The sequence below is a fragment of the Rosa rugosa genome, chromosome 3 (assembly GCF_958449725.1).
Source record: "Rosa rugosa chromosome 3, drRosRugo1.1, whole genome shotgun sequence".
Lineage (NCBI taxonomy): Eukaryota > Viridiplantae > Streptophyta > Magnoliopsida > Rosales > Rosaceae > Rosa > Rosa rugosa.
Window position 1 is genome coordinate 58,731,173 of NC_084822.1, and position 21,402 is coordinate 58,752,574.

A 21,402-nucleotide genomic window follows, 5' to 3' on the forward strand; every position below is an offset into this window, starting at 1 on the left:
GTGGCTCGGCCGTCTATGCTTGGTACCTGGGTTTGATTTGGTGTCGGTGGGGAAATTGGTGCAGATCGAGCATGTCAGCGGTTTTGCAGTTGAGCGCGTCGGCGTGTAGGTATTGGGGTTGACGTCCTCGGGTGCCCTTGAATTGACGACAGAGGTGATTGCTTGATCTAAGTTGTGGTGGAGATTGGTTCTTTTCCAATCAATCTTCTGTGCAGGTGATTAAGGCTTGCCGGAGAGAGGTAGAGGAGATACTTGCTCCCAATCAGATTGATCTGATTTTGGTGTTCATTGTTAGAGGAAAAATGGTGTGGCGGAAAGGCAAGCCGTTGGAGGATCTGTTGCCGGCGGCGGCGGTGATGGCCAGACAATTTGATAGGGCTTCTTTTTATTTAGCTCGGATTTGGGCTTGGGCTGTTAGGCCAGGGCTCAATTCGAGTCAGCATATTTCAAAGAGCAAGAAGACCAACCTGTTGCCGAGGTTGTTATCTGCTATATTTTAGTGTTTGCTATTAGACATTTGATGCAAGTCTTGTTTAGGTAGAGATAATCTCTATGAGCTTTTCTAAGATGTTTCTAGTTGTTATTTGTATCACAATCGCGTGTCGGAAAATAGGACTAGATGAATGATTTTTCCTTAGGAAGAGAAGTTGTGCTTGCTTAGTTAGGCTTGCTTCATGCGAGCGTCTCATTAGACTTTAATGAGTTTAGTTTAGCTTAGATAGGTTATCTGGGTTCCCGGATCTTCTTATGTAAGTTCTGTTAGACTCTGACCTGTTTCTATGGCTTGATTATTAATAAAATCAATTTCTATTTAAAAAAAAAAACAAGTAATTTCATATAAAAAGGGTAAAATTGTAAGTTTAAAAAATAAATGGAATGTTATTAAACATGGGAGTAGTTCTTCCTTTTTTCTTTTTCGGTTACAAGTTCTTCCTTTTTTTTCTTTTCATTTCCGAATTACAATTTGAAAAATAAAATAACAAAAATTATCAACAAAGAAAGAAACTGGAACAAAATTTACTTCACAGTTCACACACGAAAATAGAATAAAAGAAAAAATTTATTTTGTCGACCGAAACCGCGTGCGTTAAGAGGGTAGAGTGTTACAAAAAATAATTAATTGGGCCAGGCCACACGGATCACAGACGCTCCTAATCGTCGTCACATAGTCACATACGTATATATCATTCATATTTATCGCCAGAGCGTTGTTTTCTCTCTCTCTCTATCTCCTCTTTGTCCATGTCTCCGAGCCCGAGGTCTTCCCCTTCATAAATCACAGGCGACCGAATTCGATCCGACCCGGCGGCGATTAGACCCGTAAAATCCGTCAGCCTCGGATTTCGATCAGCGGAAACATGGCCTACAGGTCGGACGACGACTACGACTACCTCTTCAAGGTGGTCTTGATCGGCGATTCCGGCGTCGGCAAATCCAACCTACTGTCCAGGTTCACGCGCAACGAGTTCAGCCTCGAGTCTAAGTCCACCATCGGCGTCGAGTTCGCCACCCGCAGCATTCGCGTTGATGATAAGATCGTCAAGGCCCAGATTAACTGTAGTAATTAAATCTTACCTCACTTAATTATCTTTCTTACCCCGTATATATAAATTTTGAAATCCCCAAAACCCAAAACCCAAAACCCTCGGCCGCTTAGCTGCCATGGCTGAATCTCCTATACCAGAAATTCCGATTATTCCCGAAAGCCGGAAAAGAAAGTACACCGACGACGGCGACGAGGCAGCACTGTCGGGGCATCTAAAACTCATCGTTTTATCACTAAGCAAGCCGTCGACTCTGCTCGGCATCGGCGCCTCAAAACCTAGGGCGGTGCACCGCGTCAAGCTCGAAAAGCTTCTCGAGAAGCTCGTGATTCACCACAACTGGGTCGAGGCCAGCGGCGTCCTCAGCCTGTTGCTCGGCGGCGGAGCCAGCGACAGGTCGCCGACGAACAACCGCTTCATGTATTGGGTAACGAGTTTAGTTTAGCCCTCTGGTTTTGAATTTGAATAATTTTGGGGTGAAATTGACAATGTGATGGTTGTGTTTGTTGGGATTGGGGGGCTAGGTTTTGCTGGAAATGGTGGAGCGGTTGTCTGAGATGGAAAAGGAGGAGCGTTTGTCTGGTAATTACTTCAAGGAGGTGTGGATTAAGAATGTGTTTGAAGCTTGGGAGAAGAAGAATGATAAGATGAAGGCAGAGTTAGAAGAGGTATGGAGTATTTGCATTGTCTTTTACTTATGCACATGGTTTCGGCATTTGTTCAGCCATGAAGGTTTTTGCTTTTGTGCAGTACATACATGCTGTTGAACTTGAGCGCATCTCGCTCTCGCTTGCAAAAGGGAATCTTATGGAGGCTGAAGCCGGTGCTTTCGGGTAAGGTTGTTATTTTTGGGTTCGACTAGTTGCAAAAATTTGCTACTGTAATGGTTTACTGTGCTTGACTGAGAAATTGAATCAGAATACCCTGTTTTCGTAATGTAGAAGTCTAATGTAGCCGGAACATTTTAGAAATCTATTTTGTTTCTGTTTCATTATTGCTAGAGTAGTTTGGTGTCTTGTTCTGATTCTTAACTTAAAGCTTGCTTCTTTTTTGTTCTGCAAGCCGGTTAAGTACCGTTCCAAATCGATTTGTCTGAGAATGAGGTTTCTAGTGTACTATGGACCATGTTATAAGAATGTATGTGTAATTATGTATATTTATAATTTTGTTTTCAACTTGTTTTTGCCCCAGTATGCCATATTCTGTTTCTGTTTTCACTTCATATAGTTTGCATTCCCTTGATACTATTTACTATATGGTGGAATGATCATCTTTTTTTTTTTTCGATGAAGTTATTTTATTGTTTGTTATTTTCATCTTTTATAATGTAATATTTGAGGGAAGACTATTGGTGTAAGCAAAAGGAGTTTGTCAAATTACTTACTTTTACTTTAGCTGCAAATGGTATCTCTAAGGCAATACCATATGATATACATCATCTGAAATTCTGAATGAATATTGCTTTTCATTCAAAAAAAAAATGAAAAAATGACAAGCAATATTCATTCAGAATTTCAGAATATGGTAAATAGTAAATAGAATTTCAGAACACGAAAAAAAAAAAAGATGATTATTCCATCATATAGTAAATAGTATCAAGGGAATGCAAACTATATGAAGTGAAAACAGAAACAGAATATGGCATACTGGGGCAAAAACAAGTTGAAAACAAAATTATAAATATACATAATTACATATACATTCTTATAACATGGTCCATAGTACACTAAAAACGTCATTCTCAGACAAATCGATTTGGAACAGTACTTAACCGGCTTGCAAAACAAAAAAGAAGCAAGCTTTAAGTTAAGAATCAGAACAAGACACCAAACTACTCTAGCAATAATGAAACAGAAACAAAATAGATTTCTAAAATGTTCCGGCTACATTAGACTTCTACATTACGAAAGCAGGGTATTCTGATTCAATTCCTCAGTCAAGCACAGTAAACCATTACAGTAGCAAATTTTTGCAACTAGTCGAACCCAAAAATAACAACCTTACCCGAAAGCACCGGCTTCAGCCTCCATAAGATTCCCTTTTGCAAGCGAGAGCGAGATGCGCTCAAGTTCAACAGCATGTATGTACTGCACAAAAGCAAAAAACTTCATGGCTGAACAAATGCCGAAACCATGTGCATAAGTAAAACACAATGCAAATACTCCATACCTCTTCTAACTCTGCCTTCATCTTATCATTCTTCTTCTCCCAAGCTTCAAACACATTCTTAATCCACACCTCCTTGGAGTAATTACCAGGCAAACGCTCCTCCTTTTCCATCTCAGACAACCGCTCCACCATTTCCAGCAAAACCTAGCCCAACAAACACAACCATCACATTGTCAATTTCATCCCAAAATTATTCAAATTCAAAACCAGGGGGCTAAACTAAACTCATTACCCAATACATGAAGCGGTTGTTCGCCAGCGACCTGTCGCTGGCTCCGCCGCCGAGCAACACGCTGAGGACGCCGCTGGCCTCGACCCAGTTGTGGTGAATCACGAGCTTCCGGAGAAGCTTTTCGAGCTTGGCGCGGTGCACCGCCCTAGGTTTTGAGGCGCCGATGCCGAGCAGAGTCGACGGCTTGCTTAGTGATAAAACGATGCGTTTTAGGTGCCCCGACAGTGCTGCCTCGTCGCCGTCGTCGGTGTACTTTCTTTTCCGGCTTTCGGGAATAATCGGAATTTCTGGTATAGGAGATTCAGCCATGGCAGTTAAGCGGCCGAAGGTTTTGGATTTTGGGTTTTCGGGATTTCAAAATTTATATATACGGGGTAAGAAAGATAATTAAGTGGGGTAAGATTTAATTACTACCCTAATTTCCTCCGATCTCCGAGACTCTTCGATTTTGCGGGATCAATATATATATATATATAGCTCCCCTCTTGCGGATTTTTGTTTATTTTTCCGATTGTGATTTTGTTTGTACATACAATATCTATATCTATTATTAGGTCTCCGTTTGCGCGAGTCGGAGCCGATTCGATTTTTGCCGAGAGTGGACGACGACGTGAAAATTTGAGTGTTGGAAGGAACAAACAGATGGTAGGCGGTGGAAACAGGAGAGACGAGGGCTCGCTCGTCATCAAGAACACCAACGTTTTCGCGGCGCTCGAGACTCTGAGGAAGAAGAAGAAGTCCGATAAGAAGAGCAGAGGGACCTCCAAGGACCACTCGGGGCAGCCCAAGGCCCCCGAGCCACAGGTGTTCTGGGCGCCTGCTCCCTTGAACGCCAAGTCGTGGGCGGATGTGGATGATGAAGATGATGATGACTATTATGCCACCACGGCCCCGATTCAGCCGGTTTGGGGATCCTCTCAGCCTCAGCCGAGTAAGCACAAGGCTGCCAATGTAGAGGTTGGAACTCATTTCCTTTTTTTCTGTTGGTTTTTGGTATCTCAATCTTTATCCTTGTCTTGTGCTGTTGGTTGTGCATTATTTAATTCTACCTTACCTAGCCGGGGGTATTGATAAAACTGATCAAGTTGTTTGGTAGAATGATCTGAATTAGATCGACTCGTCGTGTCTAATGATGAATATAGCCCGAGGCATATGAGTAACATTCTGATCAATGTAGCTGGCTGCAGTGTTTGATATCTAATGTGGAATAGTCTGTCGTGTGTGAAGTAATGTGTCAGTGGAATAACTAGTAGCTGATTTTTGATCTTGTGCACATTTTTTTTTTTGTACATTATACATATGATTTATGTTGAATGATAGTCAGCCTTGACATAGTTGGAATGGAAGGCTGGATTATGGTTAGTATGATTTGGGTAGATTGTGATTTTGGTTTCAGGTGGTTACACATTTGTTACAATATTGAAAAGTCGTGAAGACAACCTGAATGGAGTTCTTATACAACTGCTTGTCTATTCATGACTACAGGAAGGTGAGAGTGAAGAAGATATTCTTGATGAAGGTGATGAAGATGAGGAAGAGCATGATCATGAACCAGAGGCTCCAGTTCAGCCTGAGCCAGTGGTGAAGAAGCCTGCTGAGGTTCCTGCCCCACCTAAGGAGGCAGAAAAGCAACTTTCAAAGAAGGAGAGAGAAAAAGGAACTGGCAGAACTTGAAGCTCTTCTAGCTGATTTTGGAGTTACCCAGAAGGAGAGTGACAGTCAAGATGAATCACATGGTAAGTTTCTTCTTCTTTTTTGTTGATGAGATTTTACTATAGTGATCTGCAATTCTGTGTGGTTCAGTTTTGATATTGCATGCTTTTATTTGTTTGCAATGTTTACTTTACACATGTAAAGAAGTATATTTATATTTTTTTTAATCAATATCAGATACAAGAGAGATGGTCAACTCTTTGTTTTACACATTACACAGTCACATATATGCACATGTGTGCTCCATATACTTGGTCATTCTTTTGTTGTTTGCCATCATGTGCTCCATCTATTTACTTAACTTTTAAAGTAGAATAAAGCTAAGTCTTAGATGAAAGCAGTATTATTAATTATGAAGCATGTGCAAAGAGGATGGTTAAGTCTTCATTGTATGCATTAACAATCATCTACTTGGTCATTCTTCTTGGTTGCCATTCCCGTATTCATTTATCAAGCAATTTTATTGACTTATGCATGAAGGTGAACTCGTATTTATATTTATTTCTAGTGTTATGGCAGAGTTGAACTCCTGGTATTATTGGTGGTACTGAAGTGATTACCTAATGTTTGATTTTGTACTTGACAACATCTGATGTATTGCATTTGCAGGTGTTGCCCAAGACAAGGATAGTGTGCCAAATGGAGATGCAGAAAAGAAGGAAAATCATCCTGCAGAGTCCAAAAGCTCCAAGAAGAAGAAAAAGAAAGATAAAGCTTCTAAGGATGCAAAAGAATCACAGGATCAACCAAACAACTCAGGGGTCACTAATGGACAAAGTGAAGTTGCAGGAACTGAACAGACGGAGGAGGACACATCAATTATTGATGTGAAAGATAGACTAAAGAAGGTGGCAACTGCCAAGAAGAAGAAATCTACCAAAGAGTTGGATGCGGCGGCAAAAGCTGCTGCTCAAGAGGCTGCTGCCAGGAGAGCAAAACTTGCTGCAGCCAAGAAGAAAGAGAAGAACCATTATAACCAGCAGCCTCTGCGGTAAAAGCCCAGTTTCGTTCAACATGTTAAATATGAGCATGTAATTTACCATTGTTCATATGGCCAAGTTTTGCGAAATAAAGAGTGGGTTCTGGGTCTGGTTTTGTTGAAGATGACCTTAATTTAATTGTATTGCGGTCGGTTGACTACAGGAAGTTTCACTTCGGCTTTTTTGTTTACTGAGTTGCATTAGACATATATGTGGATTTACCAGTTTTGCTCATTGCATATTATTCCTTGAGACCACCATGCTGTTGTGCTTGAATTCTGGAATGTGGTCTTCATTTTGTACCTTGTGTTTCTTCTATGCAGGACATCTCGGCAAGCTTATGTTTCCGTGGCCAGCGAATATTCTTACACAATGCAAGTGGCTGGTTTGGTGATGTTCCTTTGGAAGCGTCTGGAGATTTTGGTATTCATCCCGAGGAAGGAGAGTTTCATCTTATGTGTCAGGTGCGTTATTGGAGATATATTTGGCAATGCACTTAAATTTCTGACTAGAAATGAAAAGAAAAACGAGTACCTAAGTTTAGTTCAGCTATATAGAAGTAGATAAATAACTTATTTTAGTCTAAAACACTACTGAAGGCCATCAGGAATTGCGTTTGTCAGTTGAGAATGATGATGTTCCCGGGATTTTAGATATAATTGATATATGTAAGTTACAGTAAGAGTTCCTGGTGCCTTCTTTTTGTACTAGAATCATTTCTTGGACAACTGGGCAATTCATTACCAGCAACTTGAAATTACTTATTTGATTTCCTTTTTGTTACATGAATTCTACTGCATAGTAATCTTTGTCTATTTCCAGGTTTCTTGCGTGGAAGTAAATGCCTTGATGAAAACTTTCAAGATGAAGCCTCTTATGTTTCCGGTACATGTCTGTTGCATTTATTGTGTCTGATTGGCTTTAATGTGTTGTCTGTTGTTTTGCTGTATTTGGTAAATGGTAGTAGGCTGCAAATTACATGTTAGCTCTTCTTCTCCCTGAATCCTTCCTCGCATAGACAGTTGAACCCATTACTCCTCCCTTCTAAAGGGTAGTGTTTAAACACATACGTGAGAGCGCCTCTTTGTCATGGTAGGACACTAGCATTTTCCTGTCATAGAGCATGGTTGTTTACAATTCTCTTTGTTTACTTATAATATTCATTCTATTTTTGAGTGTTTGCTGCTTGCATAGGTCATGAAATGGGTTAGTATAATTATGAATTATAGGTAAAGGAAATAAAAAAACTTTTAGAAGTCTCTGTGGAGTATCAGACGGTGACTGTCACATGTATAGCCCTCAACTGTCTGAAACACTGGTTTTCAGGTAGAAAAAGTGTGATGTTAAAATCTGAGCGCTAATGCTTAATATTATAGGTTTCCAAAGCTCCCTGTTCTCTCTCTCTCCTTTTAATTTTTTTTATTTAATTGAAAAAGAAAAAAACATTCTCTAAGTTTTAGTATATTTTTAAAGAGTTGTGTTAAATAGTCTGTTTGTGCATTCCCGACTATTATTTCCTCAATTCCACATAATAATGATGGTGTGCATTAATTTTCCCTATTTAGTCCTCTGCCCTCTGACAATAAGACAGTTATGATAGGTGATATAGCAAATTAATCAATCTCTGTCTGAATCTTCCCCATGTAGCTGGCTGGTTCAGTGACTGCAGTGTTTAACTGTCAAGGTCCATTGGATGCTCCTATATTTGTGGGAAGTGGAATGGTATCTAGAAGGATGTCCCAGTCAGTTTCTGATTTTCCTCCATCTGCCGCATCAGAAGCAGTTTTGAAAAGTAAGGAAGCTGGTGCTGTGGCAGCGTTTGATCGTGTACCATTTTCATGCGTGTCTGCCAATTTCACTTTCAACACTGATAGCTGTGTAAGTTTATAAGGAACAACTAAAATGATACCAAAATTGAGTCTTGGTTTTCCTCATGCAAGTGTATCTATATTCTTGTAAGCTTATCCTGTACTTTTGCATAGGTCGCTGACTTGTATGGAATTAGAGCTAGTCTTGTCGATGGAGGTGAAATTCGAGGGGCTGGGAATGCATGGATTTGCCCAGAGGTATGTAGTTGCTGATGAGCTCACCTTTTGGGTTTGTCCAAAAGTTTAGCCAAGATTTTAGATATATCATTCTCTTGGTAGAAAAGTGTGTATATTGACACAAAAACATTAAGTTTGATCTGGCTTGTCAACATCTTGCATGGGTGAAAAACTGTTATGTTTTAGATGCAGTCAGTTTCCCATCGAGGCTTTTAAATAATAATCTTTCTGTTGGATTTTAAATCTTTGTGATGATGCGCAGCACACTCGATCAACTTTTGTTTTTATTGAAATTTATTTGTGTGATGCCTCTACACAGGGTGAGGTTGATGATACATCAATGGATGTGAATTTCTCCGGAAGTATGTGCTTTGATAAAATTCTGCATCGATATATTCCTGGGTATCTTCAACTGATGCCACTGAAATTAGGGGATTTAAATGGAGAAACAAAACTTTCTGGATCCCTTCTGAGACCGTAAGATTCCTGGGTGCCTCTTATCTGTTGCTCAAGAATTATTCATGTTGTTGCTGTAGTAAATATGCACCTTTTAATTAACCCAGAACCTTGTTTCTCTTTATAGACTTATGACTGCAAACAATAATAGGATGATGACGCAAAATATCACAGCAAAAAACCACTGCACACGAACACAGAATTTTATAGAGGTTCGACAAAAACTTTGCCTACGTCCTCTGTGTGATCTCTCTTGAGAATCACTAGCACTATGGAGAATAACAACTTGATTACAAGTACTTATTGAAATCCCTATGCTAATCCCCAACCCCTTTGCTAGATCTCTCTATCACCCTTGGCTCTCTCTGCCCCTGTGTTTATATGTAACTGAGAACTCTCTGAGATCTCTTCTCTGATCTGAGGACACCTTATGTGACCTCCCTGCAGCCCTATTTATAGATTATAGGCGCTGGTTACAAACATGTCACATTAGGATTGCTAAAACTATTAGAACAAGGAAAGGGAGCTAGCTTTCCTATTCCTATCTAGAATAGAACTTACTTTCCAGGTCTAAATCAATAGGAATAACTCTTCCTATTCCAAAACCCATTAGGATACTAGAAGAATTCCTGTGCGCACTAAGCTTCATTTACCCATCTGGTTTTGCCTTGAATCCTAATCAACTTAGGCATATCAACGAGCCAAATTCACAACAGTTGCTTATATGCTTCCTCTGCATTTTGTTATGGTTTTTGATCATATAATAATGTGGCTGCTGATGATGATAGTCCACCTCTGATGTGAAAGTTCTTCAGGTTTATGTGTTATTTTTCTAATGTTGGAGGTTTGACATTAAATGGACGGCTCCAAAGGCTGAAGGGTCCTTCAGCGATGCTTGAGGAGATATCATAATAGCGCATGATTCCATTACTATTAATTCCTCATCTACTGCCTTTGACTTGTCCTCAAAAGTTCTAACATCTTACAAGGATAAAGATTGGCTAAACAAAAGAGATGCTGAGACAAAGAGTGCCATGCCATTTGTTGTTGAGGGAATCGACTTGGATTTACGTATGCGTGGTTTTGAGTTTTTTAGCTTGGTATCTTCTTATCCCTTTGATTCTCCGAAACCCATGCATTTGAAAGCAACAGGGAAGATCAAGTTTCAGGGAAAGGTTTTAAAGCCTTTTAGTATTTCTAATGGACAAGAATTTGGTTCCGAGAGAAATAAGCAACAGGTGAATATGACAGATACAGGAAAGACAGATAGTCTCGTAGGAGAGGTTTCAATTTCGGGTCTCAAATTGAATCAGTTGATGTTGGTCCCTCAGTTGGCTGGATCGTTGAGCATTTCACGTGAGTGTATCAAGGTAATGCAAAGAATGTTTACATATTTCACCTTTTATTTTCCTTGGAACTGAGCATATATACATATATATATGTGTGTGTGTGTGTGTGTGTGTGTGAAGGTGATCTTGTCCTCAATTGTTCCCACTATAACTTTCAAATTAATAAGTTGATTGATTCTATTCTTGTTTTATTTGTTCTTTATTTCTGTAATTGTAATTTATTGACATTCTTCACTATAGAGCATAACTGATCTGGAGTAAGCGTTATGGTTATAGTCTATCGTATCATGGAAGCTCTTTGTAATTTTCAGTGTGCCAATGCTACTTGTATATGAGTAACTTCATTTTAAAATAAGCATGTTTAAAAATTTAGTTAGTGAGAATTTCCACTTTTGAAATTGATACATTGCCTTGGAATGCTCATGCTTGGGTACTTGGAAAACTTATTCATAATCAGATTCTGTTGTACATTTTACATTTTACCATATGTATACTTTGGGATTTGAATGCTCATAAATGATTCACTGAGGACAACATGTGGTGTGGTTAGTGTAACATTTGTCGTTTTGATGTGATCGAGATATGGTCTGATAATAAAGAAAGAGTTGGTGTTGACCAACTATATTTATGACTTATTATTGTTTATTCCCTGTTTCCTACAGCTTCTTCTAAAATATGAGATATTTCTGTTAGTGCAGTTAGATGCCACAGGTAGGCCAGATGAAAGTCTTGTAGTGGAGTTTGTAGGGCCACTGAAGCCTAACAGTGAAACTAACACACAAAGTAGACAATTGTTGTCTTTCTTCCTTCAAAAGGGCCAACTAAAAGCAAACATTTGCTTCCAACCATTTCATTCTGCTAGCTTGGACGTACCTATATTTGAGCAAAGTTATTATCTTCCTATTTCACCCCTCTCTCGGATCACTTTTAGTGATAGCAAATCGAGTACATAACTCTTGGTCTTTGTGTTGGTAAACAGATACGTCAGTTACCACTCGATGAGTTGGAATTAGCTTCGCTCCGTGGAACAATACAAAAGGTAAGCCAGCAGCCTCCTGTGTTTATTATTTTCTGTTTCCCCTTTCTCCCCCTTCCGTTCCTCTCTGGTGCACATTTGGTTATTGTAAGTTTGATGTTAAGAGTGGCAAACATGCACTGGAACTTGATTACTTTGATGTTCATTCTAATGAAGCCTTCAAATTATAATAGGACTTTATTTGCATGGCTAATTTAACCATCTCGTTTATAACATTGTCTTTGACCATCACTTCAAGGGACTTCTCAGAGGTAAAGTAGAAAAAAGGGATTAGAAAAATCGAAGTTGTCATATGATCTTTTTCCGTAGGAATTCTGGAAATACTTTTAATGGTTGTTCACTGTTTCTTTTATGCATTATATCATTAGTGAAATTTAGTTTTAACTCAGTTATTCTGTTTACTTGAGTCATAATCTAGTTGAGTAAATAAAAGTAGGTTGATCAGTGTTTGTTGTTTTTAACTTTCTACTCAGTTGCTTTATTATATTGAATGGTTAAAGCTGGTTCTTTGCTTTCAGGCAGAAATTCAGCTTAATCTTCAGAAACGAAGAGGTCATGGGCTGCTATCTGTACTTCGGCCAAAGTTTAGCGGTGTACTAGGTGAAGCCCTTGATGTGGCTGCTAGATGGAGTGGGGATGTTGTGAGTACCTTGTTGAAAGGGTGTTTGTACTTTTCTTGTCCTTGTGGATTTATTGCTTTGGGATTTTCATTGACAAGATTGTCTTCTGTTCACATCTTTTCGATTGCAAATTTGAATGTTGATAGTTAAGTAAGGTTCTATGCTACTGTTCCTTCCCAATGCCAAGATGTCCATGCTTGTGAAAATGAATTCAGAAAAACTCAAAAAGTGAAAATTGCATTTTGAAGGAAAACGAATGTTTTGTTTGAGTTCTCTTTTGCTGGTTTATCTCTGCTTAAGGTCTCTATAATTTGTCTTCTTTCTGTAATATCTGTTGTTCATTTGAATGGCGCAATGATTTTATTTTTTCTTTATTTTTTTATATTTATAATAATGTTCTTGATTTCTCTGATTTCGGTAAATATACAGAATCCAAAATTTGACCACATTTCCTTTAAGTAAATGTTTCAAGGATATTAGATTTGTTTTACACTGACCATTGCTAGGAGTATTCCTATTGGGAAAGTAAATTAGTTTTGGTTGGTTGCTCTAATTTCTTCAACCATGAACTTCAAGCTTTGTTTAAAACGTTGTTGTTAAGATGACATCAGTGGGATTGGGTTATGCTTGAAGCTTAATGAGATGAACTACTTTTTGTGTTGTGCTACTACAAGTCTTTTGTATAATGTCTGATATTGGTACTTGTTGACAACCATTATTTAGATCACTGTTGAGAAAACCGTCTTGGAGCAAAGCAATAGTCGTTATGAGCTTCAGGGTGAATATGTATTGCCTGGCAGTCGAGATCGCAACCCTGCTGAGAAGGAAAGGGGAGGTTTATTGAAAAGAGCGATGGCTGGGAATCTGGGTAGTGTCATATCTTCTATGGGAAGGTGGAGAATGAGACTGGAAGTTCCTAGAGCTGAGGTTGCTGAGATGCTTCCCCTTGCCAGACTTGTTTCTCGAAGTACAGATCCCGCTGTTCACTCAAGATCAAAGGTTGTATCCCACTCAATTTAGTCTAGCCAAAACAACAATTTTGTTAAAATAGTACCCAAGTGTAATAGACTTGCAGTGATTATGAAACTATTGAATCTACTACATATCGCATCCTAAACCTATTCTGCCTATACATTTATTTATTTTTCTCTCTTTTCCGGTAAGACTTGCTGACTTTTTCTTGTAAAACTATTGTTTGATTTCACCGGCAATCTTTTTCTCTTTTCCTAATCAAAGGATTGAATCTGCTTTCATAAGTTCTAATTCTTGGATTGTACAATTTCACTTTTAAAAGGAAACAACGAGAAAAAACACTGATTGTACATGTTTCTGTGGCCCTTGCATGCAGTACCTGTTTGTTCAAAGCTTGCAGTCGGTTGGATTATATACAGAAAGTCTGAAAGAACTGCTTGAGGTACTTTTTGGAGGAAAGATCATATGTCCATTCTTATTTTAAATGTGTAGCTCTTGAATTCCCATCACGTGGTGGACATGAAATTGGAATATGATGCCTTTAAACAGACCTAATAAAATAGCAATTATGACCCAAGAAGTATTAAGTAAGCTGCATACCTAAAAGTCAGGCATGCCCTGCCCCAGGTTAAGACAACCAAGGCGACCCTCCAGGGCCCTAACCAGCTAGGACCGCATTCAAAAGAATTATATTTTTTATTTCTCAATACAATTTATTTAGTGAAATATCGCCTTACAGGGTCCAAATTTATACATTACAGTATGGATTTTGAAGTGGTAATTATTAGTAATTTCTTGTCAACTGTCTGCTATTTATGAAGCAATGCCATTTTTTATACTCATCATTGTGTAACATTGTTTTCTCAATTTTCAATGGAAGTTTTGCACCATCATATTTCCTTGTACCATCTGACTTTGCTAAAGTCATTTGTGAGGGTACCTTGTTTGTTTTTGTGTCAATTTATATATCATGGTGTTCCATCTTCGGAGTTTGTTTGGACCTTTTAAACCTTACAGATGCTGTGATTCCAGGACCGGAATTATATGTATATATATAATTGATTTCATATCCTGTTTCAGGTTATACGGGGACATTATACCCCATTAAATGAAGTTATTCTGGAAGATGATCTTCCAGGTTTAACTGAGCTCAGAGGTAGCTGGCATGGCTCTCTTGATGCAAGCGGAGGTGGCAATGGGGACACAATGGTATGTATCTTTCAATTTTGTAGCGGTGCCAAGTTCAAATATCAAACACTATTGTCTATAGAGTACAGGGATGAATATGAAAATCGCAAATATATTTAGTTTTGGACAATTGCTTGTTGGGACAGAAATAATGGTAAATGCTACGAAGTTGTGCATTAATACTACAAAGTATGACCACTTTCATTTTGGATTTTGCTCCTTGATACTTTTAATTTAATCTCAGTTTAAGGGGAAAACCAACTTCATCTAAGGTAATAGGATTACTCTCTTCCTAGTCCACTTAGGAATTGTAGGTTTTTGATCTGGAAAACATAGCCACCACGACTTGGTTCTGGCATATAAGCTTTGTCCTCTAACAATTGGCTTTATCAATGTATGTTTTTTGTCAGGCAGAATTTGATTTTCATGGGGATGACTGGGAGTGGGGAACCTACAAAACTCAGCGCGTTCTGGCAGTAGGTGCATACAGCAATGATGATGGTTTGCGCCTGGAAAAGATCTTTATTCAGAAAGACAACGCCACAGTCCATGCAGATGGGACTTTGTTAGGGCCGAAAACAAATCTACACTTTGCTGTTTTGAACTTTCCTGTTAGTCTAGTTCCCACTGTGATTCAGGTCATTGAATCTTCTGCTACTGATGATGTTCAATCTCTACGGCAATTTTTAGCACCAATTAGAGGCATACTGCACATGGAAGGCGATCTTAGAGGGAGTCTTGTGAAACCAGAATGTGATGTGCAAGTCAGGCTCCTGGATGGTGCCGTTGGGGGGATTGATCTTGGACGAGCTGAAACTGTTGCTTCCCTCACCTCAACCAGTCGTTTTCTGTTCAATGCAAAATTTGAACCAATCATCCAAACTGGGCATGTACACATTCAGGGAAGCATACCTGTTACTTTTGTTCAGAATAACATGTTAGAGGAAGAAGATTTAGAAAAAGATAAAAGCCGAGCTACTTCCTGGGACCATGGTTGGGTGAAGGAAAGAGGCAGGGGGTCTAGCGATGATGCCAGTGAAAAGAAACTTCCAAGAGAGAGGAATGAAGAAGGCTGGGATACGGGATTAGCTGAAAGCCTTAAAGGTTTAAACTGGAACATATTAGATGTAGGGGAAGTCAGAATAGATGCTGATATAAAAGATGGGGGCATGATGATGTTAACTGCTTTATCTCCTTATGCTAAATGGCTTCAGGGCAATGCCGACATCATGCTTCAGGTAGGTATTTTGTGGTTCTGTAATTTCTTAAACTGTTGGCTCCCCCACCTCCCGCCCTAGCTCTGTTATGTTTAAGTTCAGTATATATCGATTTTCTGAGGATATGATATGAAATAAACAGGTCAGAGGCACAGTTGAACAACCAGTGCTGGATGGATATGCATCCTTCCACAGGGCATCTATATCATCACCGGTTCTCTGGAAACCACTTACAAATTTCGGTGGCACAGTTCATGTGAAATCAAATAGGTTATGCATCACTTCATTGGAGAGTAGAGTAAGTAGAAGGGGTAAGCTGTTTGTCAAGGGCAACCTGCCCCTTCAAACAAGTGAAGCATCCCTTGGAGATAAAATTGACTTGAAATGTGAAGTTCTGGAAGTGCGGGCAAAAAATATTTTAAGGTGCTGATCTGAATTTCGTATAAATGTATCTTTTAAGTTTAAGTTCATTCACATCATAAATTAGGTTAGTTTTTGGGTTCATATGCTGATTATAATTTTCAACTTTTTCCAATTTGATGATGTTGGTCTTGAATTTTTTATTGGTTCTTGTGTTCTAATTACGTATTTGGAAAAGAAAAAAGAAAAAGACAAACAAACAAACAAAGCAAGGAAGAAAGAAGAGATGATATATCCTTATTCTGGGGGGTCGTTCTTTTTCCTTTCATAGAAGTTATTCCATGTTTATTTGCTGTCTTAGTTGCATGTTTCTTTTTATGCTGCCCAAAGAAAACTGATGTCTTAGTTAATCCATGTTTATTTGCTGTCTTTTTATTCGCTGTCTTAGTTGGATGTTCCTTTCATAGATATCTGATATCCATTTTAGCCCAAGACCTTATCAATTAGTTGAATGAGGTTGAGTAAAATTAGTTGTTGTGGACGATGACAAATATTGCACAATAAAATGGTTTGTCTCTGATGGCAGTGGTTCTGACACTCACATTTATAGAAAAGCGAAGGTGCTTTGTCAGTGAAAACATTTTTCCAATAAGATGGTACATTTTCGTTGAAGTATCCATAAATTTAGTGCAATTGCTATGTGTACTACATTTCGCTCTGTTCAGTTTCCTTGTTCCCGTCATTGTTTTAATTTGAATGTCTAGTTATCATTATGGTCCTAAGGTTTCTATTCGAAAAGAGACAGTAATTTGTGGATTTTTTTGAATGATCTTTTATCTGTTTGCATCTGTGCTACATTCTGATTATTGTTATAGTTGTGGGGAATTTCTGGTGAGAAATACTTTGGCACTTTGAAGTTGGGGAACTAAATCCTAGTTTCTCTCACAATTCTTAAGGTTATGGCATTCTTAGTTGGTGCATGGTAGTTTGAAGAGTATCCTTAGAGTTTCTATAACCTAACACTTAGATTGGATTTGAACTGGAATTTTGACAAGGGTATTTCCTGTTGCAGGATTGATGAGAACATGGAAGACACATTGGCAAATGTAGAGGGTGCACAAGGGCAACTGCTCAAGTATATGAATAGCATATCATCAAATAGGTGGCTGATGATCAAGATATTCTTTATATTAATTTTTTTCCTCATGGTTTTCCTATTTTTTGTGGCATAATAGTCATTGCAGAGACAATTGAAAAGGAAGAAAAATGACAGCTGTCTTTTTGAGTATTTTTACTGTTGATAAGCCCCTTCTATTCGTTTCATGAGCAAGATGATTACCTAGTAATGTAATATATGTATACTGATACACAAAATGGTAAAATTTGTTGTGAACTATGACTGGCAAGATTTATGTGCTTCCGAGTTTGCTATATATTTTGCTGTTTGGTCCCAGGTAGAATGTCTTCCAGGGGTTCGAATACCTTTTTTCAGAAAACGAGTATTTGAATACCTACCTGCATTCGAGCTGTGTTACGAGAGAAACATAGAACTTAACAAGCATACAGTTTTTGAGCCCCCAAAAGTTAATATTTTTGCTGTTGATAGCTGTTCTTAAAACTGACCTCGTGTACTTTAGAAGCCATGCTTCATATGAAGAGCTGTAGGGAAAATCTGAAATGCATTGAAGCATCGATTATAAAGGTAGTTCGGCTGCGGTAGTGGTAGACATGTAACGGACTGATGGTACAGTAGTAGAAAGAGACGCCTCATGTGGGGTGTCAAGAACATGAACTCTGCGATAACCATTCTGTTATGCTATGGGTGAACTACAAGCTCGAAAATATTATACAAGCAAAAGGCACTTTTCCATGTTTCAATAGTTTGGGTATTCCTTGACTGTTGGTTTTTTTTATCGTTTCCATGTTATGATAGTATTCCTAATTGCCTCAAAGATGTCACTCCAACCTATCGTTATAAATAGGAATCGAGAGAGATCAACTTGACATACGAAGTCATAAGAAGATAAGCTAAAGGTGCGTGAGATTACATTTTTTTTTTTTTGAAAAGGGCGTGAGATTAAATTTAATTTTTAGGAGTTGAGAAAATACAAAGGATTAGGAGAGACACTCAAACCCAGGTAAAGACTAACCAAAGCTCGCATTGGTGGGATTTGCTGTATTATAAGAGGTACATCTGTGTTTGACATATCATCTATGCATTCCCTATTTAGTATTTACCATATCATTGTTGTCCATTGATGTTAACTAAATTGGGCAAGTATTCTTATAAGATACGGTGTTCATATACGCACAAAATACAATAAATTGGAAGCACCATTGTGTAAAATAGCAAAACAAGTCAGCCCACCTATAAAAGCTCCTGTTTTGCGTTTCAATACGTTATCCGGTCCTCTCTATTTAGCCTAAGCCCTACTTGTTTGCAAACGTAACCAACTCGCTCATCCGCCATAGCTCCTCCTCTCTCTCTCTCTCTCCCAAACCCTAATTTCCTCCGATCTCCGAGACTCTTCGATTTCGCGGGATCAATATATATATATAGCTCCCCTCTTGCGGATTTTTATTTATTTATTTTTCTGATTGTGATTTTGTTTGTACATACAATATCTATATCTATTATTAGGTCTCCGTTTGCGCGAGTCGGAGCCGATTCGATTTTTGCAGAGAGTCGACGACGACGTGAAAATCTGAGTGTTGGAAGGAACAAACCAAACAGATGGTAGGCGGTGGAAACAGGAGAGACGAGGGCTCGCTCGTCATCAAGAACACCAACGTTTTCGCGGCGCTCGAGACTCTGAGGAAGAAGAAGAAGTCCGATAAGAAGAGCAGAGGGACCTCCAAGGACCACTCGGGGCAGCCCAAGGCCCCCGAGCCACAGGTGTTCTGGGCCCCTGCTCCCTTGAACGCCAAGTCGTGGGCGGATGTGGATGATGAAGATGATGATGACTATTATGCCACCACGGCCCCGATTCAGCCCGTTTGGGGATCCTCTCAGCCTCAGCCGAGTAAGCACAAGGCTGCCAATGTAGAGGTTGGAACTCAATTCCTTTTTTTCTGTTGGTTTTTGGTATCCTTGTCTTGTGCTGTTGTTGGTTGTGCATTATTTAATTCTAGCCGGGGGTATTGATAAAAAACTTGTTTGGTAGAATGATCTGAATTAGATTCACTCGTCGTGTCTAATGATGAATATAGCCGAGAGGCATATGAGTAACATTCTGATCAATGTAGCTGGCTGCAGTGTTTGATATCTAATGTGGAATAGTCTGTCGTGTGTGAAGTAATGTGTCAGTGGAATAAGTAGTAGCTGATTTTTGATCTTGTGCACTTTTTTTTTGTACATTATACATATGATTTAGGTTGAATGATAGTCAGCCTTGACATAGTTGGAATGGAAGGCTGGATTATGGTTAGTATGATTTGGGTAGATTGTGATATTGGTTTTAGGTGGTTACGCATTTGTTACAATATTGAAGAGTTGTGAAGACAACCTGAATGGAGTTCTTATACAACTGCTTGTCTATTCATGACTACAGGAAAGTGAGAGTGAAGAAGATATTCTTGATGAAGGTGATGAAGATGAGGAAGAGCATGATCATGAACCAGAGGCTCCAGTTCAGCCTGAGCCAGTGGTGAAGAAGCCTGCTGAGGTTCCTACCCCACCTAAGGAGGCAGAAAAGCAACTTTCAAAGAAGGAGAGAAAGAAAAAGGAACTGGCAGAACTTGAAGCTCTTCTAGCTGATTTTGGAGTTACCCAGAAGGAGAGTGACAGTCAAGATGAATCACGTGGTAAGTTTCTTCTTCTTTTTTGTTGATGAGATTTTACTATAGTGATCTGCAATTCTGTGTGGTTCAGTTTTGATATTGCATGCTTTTATTTGTTTGCAATGTTTACTTTACACATGTAAAGAAGTATATTTATATTTTTTTTTAATCAATATCAGATACAAGAGAGATGGTTAACTCTTTGTTTTACACATTACACAGTCACATATATGCACATCTGTGCCCCATATACTTGGTCATTCTTTTGTTGTTTGCCATCATGTGCTCCATCTATTTACTTAACTTTTAAAGTAGAATAAAGCTAAGTCTTAGATGAAAGCAGTATTATTAATTATGAAGCATGTGCAAAGAGGATGGTTAAGTCTTCATTGTATGCATTAACAATCATCTACTTGGTCATTCTTCTTGGTTGCCATTCCCGTATTCATTTATCAAGCAATTTTATTGACTTATGCATGAAGGTGAACTCGTATTTATATTTATTTCTAGTGTTATGGCAGAGTTGAACTCCTGGTATTATTGGTGGTACTGAAGTGATTACCTAATGTTTGATTTTGTACTTGACAACATCTGATGTATTGCATTTGCAGGTGTTGCCCAAGACAAGGATAGTGTGCCAAATGGAGATGCAGAAAAGAAGGAAAATCATCCTGCAGAGTCCAAAAGCTCCAAGAAGAAGAAAAAGAAAGATAAAGCTTCTAAGGATGCAAAAGAATCACAGGATCAACCAAACAACTCAGGGGTCACTAATGGACCAAGTGAAGTTGCAGGAACTGAACAGACGGAGGAGGACACATCAACTATTGATGTGAAAGAGAGACTAAAGAAGATGGCAACTGCCAAGAAGAAGAAATCTACCAAAGAGTTGGATGCGGCGGCAAAAGCTGCTGCTCAAGAGGCTGCTGCCAGGAGAGCAAAACTTGCTGCAGCCAAGAAGAAAGAGAAGAACCATTATAACCAGCAGCCTCTGCGGTAAAAGCCCAGTTTCGTTCAACATGTTAAATATGAGCATGTAATTTACCATTGTTCATATGGCCAAGTTGTGCGAAATAAAGAGTGGGTTTTGGGTCTGGTTTTGTTGAAGATGACCTTAATTGTATTGCGGTCGGTTGACTACAGGAAAATTTCACCTCGGCTTTTTTGTTTACTCAGTTGCATTAGACATATATGTGGATTTACCAGTTTTGCTCATTGCATATTATTCCTTGGAAAGTAGTTAACCAGATATATATATATATATATATATATCAGATCTCTGTATTGGTTCTTCCTCCATGTTGCTGAGAACTTATTCTGGATTAATGGGCACAATGAGAAATTATTTTTTACTTGGATTTTAGTTGTGTTTGAAACACACAAATCTGATTCAACAACTGGGCTTTGCCAGAGTCCTCTTTACCACGCCGAAACTGGAAAGAGAACCACTGTCGATTTTTCTTGAAACACACATAAGCAATCAAATCCAATTGAGTTGAGCTCCCCTCCGAAGCAGAGGAGGTTTGTCAAACTCGAGATTAAGTACCAGATTAGAAATTCTCAAAGATTAAGATTGCTGAAAGGTAGAATACCTATCTTTTGTCTGATGAAAGCAAAGATACCAAAACCATGGAATGGATGAATGATTGATTGATCGATCCATATTAATACCAAATTGGTCTGCCTTGTACGCTATTACCAGATAAGGTCATCTCAGACATTTCATCTCTTCCCCCGTGGCATT

At 38.8% G+C, this 21,402-nt stretch overlaps 4 protein-coding genes and 1 pseudogene across 6 annotated transcripts; 4 read left to right on the top strand and 1 right to left on the bottom strand.

The window, feature by feature from the left end:
- Nucleotides 1–3,237: 3,237 nt before the first annotated feature.
- LOC133736399 (uncharacterized) lies at nucleotides 3,238–4,316 on the bottom strand. Of its 2 annotated transcripts, XM_062163874.1 has the most exons (3): nucleotides 3,946–4,316; nucleotides 3,714–3,857; nucleotides 3,239–3,631 (listed from the first exon to the last, which is right to left on the bottom strand). In XM_062163874.1, exons 1-3 carry the CDS (start codon nucleotides 4,252–4,254, stop codon nucleotides 3,545–3,547), a joined length of 540 nt encoding a protein of 179 aa, XP_062019858.1. In that variant the 5' UTR covers nucleotides 4,255–4,316; the 3' UTR covers nucleotides 3,239–3,544. The 2 variants fall into 2 exon arrangements, with proteins under 2 accessions (XP_062019857.1, XP_062019858.1); XM_062163873.1 differs by having other exon boundaries at nucleotides 3,238–3,857.
- A 108-nt stretch (nucleotides 4,317–4,424) lies between these two features.
- On the top strand, nucleotides 4,425–6,653 carry LOC133736395 (uncharacterized; annotated as a pseudogene).
- Nucleotides 6,654–6,708: 55 nt separating this feature from the next.
- On the top strand, nucleotides 6,709–10,096 carry LOC133738028 (protein TIC236, chloroplastic-like). The gene is made up of 7 exons (XM_062165468.1): nucleotides 6,709–6,744; nucleotides 6,962–7,102; nucleotides 7,461–7,523; nucleotides 8,286–8,516; nucleotides 8,621–8,704; nucleotides 9,003–9,160; nucleotides 9,955–10,096. Exons 1-7 carry the CDS (start codon nucleotides 6,709–6,711, stop codon nucleotides 10,049–10,051), a joined length of 810 nt encoding a protein of 269 aa, XP_062021452.1. The 3' UTR covers nucleotides 10,052–10,096.
- A 77-nt stretch (nucleotides 10,097–10,173) lies between these two features.
- LOC133736391 (protein TIC236, chloroplastic-like) lies at nucleotides 10,174–17,277 on the top strand. Of its 2 annotated transcripts, XM_062163858.1 has the most exons (10): nucleotides 10,174–10,509; nucleotides 11,187–11,357; nucleotides 11,468–11,527; nucleotides 12,043–12,165; nucleotides 12,868–13,143; nucleotides 13,493–13,558; nucleotides 14,197–14,325; nucleotides 14,715–15,542; nucleotides 15,664–15,944; nucleotides 16,954–17,277. In XM_062163858.1, the coding sequence occupies exons 1-10, from the start codon at nucleotides 10,174–10,176 to the stop codon at nucleotides 17,111–17,113; spliced, it is 2,430 nt and encodes an 809-aa protein (XP_062019842.1). In that variant the 3' UTR covers nucleotides 17,114–17,277. The 2 variants fall into 2 exon arrangements, with proteins under 2 accessions (XP_062019842.1, XP_062019843.1); XM_062163859.1 differs by lacking the exon at nucleotides 11,187–11,357.
- A 997-nt stretch (nucleotides 17,278–18,274) lies between these two features.
- LOC133739100 (uncharacterized) lies at nucleotides 18,275–21,016 on the top strand. Its single transcript, XM_062166823.1, has 3 exons — nucleotides 18,275–18,930; nucleotides 19,433–19,685; nucleotides 20,273–21,016. Exons 1-3 carry the CDS (start codon nucleotides 18,616–18,618, stop codon nucleotides 20,656–20,658), a joined length of 954 nt encoding a protein of 317 aa, XP_062022807.1. The 5' UTR covers nucleotides 18,275–18,615; the 3' UTR covers nucleotides 20,659–21,016.
- The last annotated feature ends 386 nt before the right edge of the window (nucleotides 21,017–21,402 follow it).